The 5,000-nt window shown below is 45.2% G+C and overlaps 1 protein-coding gene across 1 annotated transcript in view; it reads right to left on the reverse strand.

Moving 5' to 3' along the window:
- frmpd1a (FERM and PDZ domain containing 1a) overlaps positions 1 to 5,000 on the reverse strand; it is a gene marked incomplete at both ends in the record, with an annotated part of 30,676 nt that overhangs the window by 15,759 nt on the left and 9,917 nt on the right. The window contains 3 exons of the mRNA XM_080859263.1: positions 484 to 609; positions 1,771 to 1,866; positions 4,960 to 5,000. The exon at positions 4,960 to 5,000 is cut by the window's right edge and continues 64 nt beyond it. Coding sequence (XP_080715389.1) covers positions 484 to 609; positions 1,771 to 1,866; positions 4,960 to 5,000 — 263 coding nt within the window. The remainder of the gene's footprint in view (positions 1 to 483; positions 610 to 1,770; positions 1,867 to 4,959) is intronic.

A 5,000-nucleotide genomic window follows, 5' to 3' on the forward strand; every position in this document is an offset into this window, starting at 1 on the left:
GCTGTATAAGAGTGTATATGTGTGTATCCCTGTGTGTGTGTGTCCATACCTGCTGGATGAGAATGTATATGTGTGTATCCCTGTGTGTGTGTGTCCATACCTGCTGGATGAAAATGAATATGTGTGTATCCCTGTGTGTGTGTGTCCATACCTGCTGGATGAGAGTGTATATGTGTGTATCCCTGTGTGTGTGTGTCCATACCTGCTGTATAGGAGTGTATATGTGTGAATCCCTGTGTGTGTGTGTGTGTGTGTGTGTGTGTGTGTGTGTGTGTGTCCATGCCTGCTGTATAAGAGTGTATTTGTGTGTATCCCTGTGTGTGTGTGTGTGTCCATACCTGCTGTATAAGAGTGTATATGTGTGTATCCCTGTGTGTGTGTGTCCATACCTGCTGGATGAGAGTGTATATGTGTGTATCCCTGTGTGTGTATCCATACCTGCTGGATAAGAGTATGTGTATCCCTGTGTGTGTGTGTCCATACCTGCTGTATGAGCTCGTCCTCGTGCAGTAGTAGTAGTTTGGTGATGCTGTATTGTTGCTCCAGCAGCAAGGCGAAGTGCTCAATGCGAGTGATTGACAGCTTCTCCTTCAGAGTCATCACAATGTCCTGATGAAGGCCAATAATCAATAAAGAATAATCAATAATCACAATGTCCTGATGAAGGCCAATAATCAATAATCACAATGTCCTGATGAAGGCCACATGCAAGACAATCATCAACAACCTGCCAAACAACGCCTATGTATACCACTATATAGACAATAATCTATATAGACAATATATGGACAATAATCATCACAACCTAGCCAAACAAAGCCTATGTACACCACTATATAGACAATAATCAACAACAGTGCCTATGTGCACCACTATACTATATAGGGACCATGCATTGTGGACCATCTTCAAGCTAGCTGAGGTGGGCATAGTGGTGTTTTGCTTTGTGGCATTGAGCCTATAGTACATACCTTGACTCTGGTCTTTGGGGCATTTAGCCTACAGTACATACAGTACCTTGACTCTGGTCTTTGGGGCATTTAGCCTATAGTACATACCTTGACTCTGGTCTTTGGGGCATTAAGCCTACAGTACATACCTTGACTCTGGTCTTGGGGGCATTGAGCCTACAGTACATACCTTGACTCTGGTCTTTGGGGCATTGAGCCTACAGTACATACCTTGACTCTAGTGGCATTGAGCCTACAGTACATACCTTGACTCTAGTGGCATTGAGCCTACAGTACATACCTTGACTCTAGTGGCATTGAGCCTACAGTACATACCTTGACTCTGGTCTTTGGGGCATTTAGCCTACAATCTTTGGGGCATTAAGCCTACAGTACATACCTTGACTCTGGTCTTTGGGGCATTGAGCCTACAGTACATACCTTGACTCTAGTGGCATTGAGCCTACAGTACATACCTTGACTCTAGTGGCATTGAGCCTACAGTACATACCTTGACTCTAGTGGCATTGAGCCTACAGTACATACCTTGACTCTGGTCTTTGGGGCATTTAGCCTACAATCTTTGGGGCATTAAGCCTACAGTACATACCTTGACTCTGGTCTTTGGGGCATTGAGCCTACAGTACATACCTTGACTCTAGTGGCATTGAGCCTACAGTACATACCTTGACTCTAGTGGCATTGAGCCTACAGTACATACCTTGACTCTAGTGGCATTGAGCCTACAGTACATACCTTGACTCTGGTCTTTGGGGCATTTAGCCTACAATCTTTGGGGCATTAAGCCTACAGTACATACCTTGACTCTGGTCTTGGGCTCAAACTTGAAGGCCTTGGTCTGGCCGTTCTCCAGGTACACCTTGAGGACATTTGGCAGGAAAAGCAAGGAGTTGCCCTGGAAACGCAGAGGGAGAAGATGAGTGCACCTTTCAAGCTAATTCAACTATTAACGTTTAAGACCTTTGGTTCTGCGTGTGCACTGCCCTCTCCTATCCACACAAGAGTTACATTATCATGGAGACCTTAAGTTAATTAGGGTCCCTCCATCAGTAACCAGTGTCTCCATTTAACACACACGTGTTCACACTCTCTGTCTCTCACATACACACACACACACACACACACACACACACACACACACACACACACACACACACACACACACACACACACACACACACACACACACACACACACACACACACACGCACACACACACACACACACACACACACACACACACACACCCATTTACATGACCAAACATCCTTAGCAAGTCTCTGTAAAGACTTGTGCTCACAAACAACCAATACAACTCCAGTGGGTGTATGTTGTAGTTCACCGTCTCAGATCAATGAAAATGATTACTGGTACCTTGATTGATGAGGTAACCAATGAGTCTAAACAGGTTGACAACATGGATAGATATAAATGGACTGGCCTCTCTCTCTCTCCATCCCTCTCTCCTCATCCTCCCCTCTCTTCATCCCTCTCTCCATCCCTCTCTCCTCATCCTCTTCTCTCTCCATACCTCTCTCCTCATCCCCCCTCTCTCCATCCCTCTCTCCTCTTCCTCCTCTCTCTCCATCCCTCTCTCCTCATCCTCTTCTCTCTCCATCCCTCTCTCCTCATCCTCTTCTCTCTCCATCCCTCTCTCCTAATCCTCCTCTCTCTCCATCCCTCTCTCCTCTTCCTCCTCTCTCTCCATCCCTCTCTCTAATATCATATTTCCATCTGCTGATCCATCTGCCTATCATTGTTATGCCACTACTGCGTTCTAAATGGACAGAGCAGGGGAAGGAGAGCTTCCTGCTGCAGAGGAATATTTAGACATGGCAGGAAGGATTGCGATGCTTCCGAGGGGAATCAGGTTTCAGCTCAGCGCCACAATGGCAGACTGTTACGATCACTCGACTGATGAATGTAAGGAATGAGGCTTTACAGTATGTGGAAGATGTGACTATGACAGATGTGTTTGGGGTTTCCTATACCATTCAGGGGCTATCCATGTTGTGTCATGAGAAGCCTGTTGAAATAGTTACGACCCGGTACAACATCAGGCTTCCCCTCAACCCCACCTCCTGCTACTGACCCTCAAAAAAACTAAACATTGCCCAGTTTGACAGTAAGCACAGTAATACACAAATGAAGCCATTGCACAGTGTGACAGTTATCACAGTCATACACTAATGAAGCCGCTCCCATATCTGCGGACTGAATCAGACACAGCTGTCATGAGAGGCATAAGAGGAGGTGCTGTCTGTGCTGCATAAAGGCATTTTTATGCTACTCCGTACGACACGTTTTTGGGCACATAGGAACGCCTTCAGGTAAGTGAAACGCCTTCTCCGGTAGCTGAAACGCCCTCTCCGTGCTCTCCAGAGACGTCGGACAGCTCTCCGTGTCCCCGCAAAAATTTCTGTCGGTCCGCTCATGGCGACGGATACTCCTTGGCCGTGATTGGCACACTACAACCTAATTTCCATACGACATCAACTCCGGAAACTAACATTTCTGGACCTAGCGTTTCCTGTTTAATTACCTTTATATCCATATATATATGCATAACAGCCACTGTCAAAGGCGCAGATCCTTTCCTTGAAAACTATTCCCTGTATATCACAATACATGAGCCGGCCCAAGTAGCCTACTGCCAGAGAACCAGCATGAGCGACGGCAATTAAAGATGTGTTTCAACAACGGTAGAAAACTGTGTTTGCTCCGTATTTTACTGAACTCATAATTATATGACAGTGGTATTAGTTACAGTTGAGACACCCGAAATAACGTGCATGCGCAGAAATCCTGAGACGTGATTTTTAGTCTGCACATGAATACATGAATTTCTTTGATCCCAGGAAATTTGAGCACACAACCCATCTCCCTTACGGAGATATTGGCGAAAGTTGTTTTACCTACTTCATTTCAAACGTTGCAAACGTGTCTAGTTTTTGTGCAGTAGTGAATAGAGTCTCAGTTTACTACACCGCATATCATGTTTGTAGAAAATGATTAAGGTGCAACAAATGGCAATGATTAAGGTGCAACAAATGGCAATGATTCACATTGCAAGTAAAATGGTGCGGCTGGAGCAGATACAGGGAGGGACAACGGTGACGCAGTTTGGATGTAGCGACAAACGTTTATGTGCTGTAACAAACAGTGTTAACCAGTATGTGAGTAACGTGGGTTTTATTAAAACATAGTGTGTAATGTGTAGCTATTTCATTCTGTTTATTAACCTTTCCGGCTGTCTGTAGGCTATGTATTAACTAGCCAGCAGTAGACGAAAGGGAATTAACCCCGAAGTTAAAAACATGTAATCTACTTCGGGAGCATTTTACTCCCCCGCATTCTCCCATGATAAAGATAAGTTTGCCCTATCAGGTGTATATATAGCATTAGACACAGTCACAATATTGTGTATCTGCTGACACCTGTTGCATTTGAGTAGTGGCAGCTGGTGGGAGAGTAGAAATTGACTGTTGTGGAGGAGAGGTAAAGCCAACTAACGATTTCCATCGCACAAAGACGTCATGGGGTAGCTTGTCTTTCGGGACTTAAACCGTTACTCCCCCTACTGTTGTGGAAGAGAATTGTTTTCAGCACCCACAGCCGTTGGAGTACTATAAAGGGACACAAATGCTAACTAGTACGTACTATCCGGCCGCCCGCCCACTGTCCAACCATCCGACACGACCGTTTTGTGTACTATATAAGGCCCTTAAGAGGAGGTGCTGTCTGTGCTGCATACATTTACATTTATTCATTTAGCAGACAATTTTATCCAAAGCAACTTATAAGGATGTATACAAATTTTTTACATTTACACTGATGGCACACTGCATATCAGGGGCAATAAGGGGTTCAGTGTCTTGCCCAAGGACACTTTGACAGGGAATCAAACTAGCAACCTTCTGATTACTAAACAACTTCTCTACCTCCAGACCAATCCCATCATCAGTGAGGAGGAGCGCTGGGAACCAACCTGAGAGTGTCCGTTCACCACCACCTCCTCTGCGAAGCGCA

Source organism: Sprattus sprattus, assembly GCF_963457725.1.
Source record: "Sprattus sprattus genome assembly, chromosome: 20".
NCBI classification, from domain to species: Eukaryota; Metazoa; Chordata; class Actinopteri; order Clupeiformes; family Clupeidae; genus Sprattus; species Sprattus sprattus.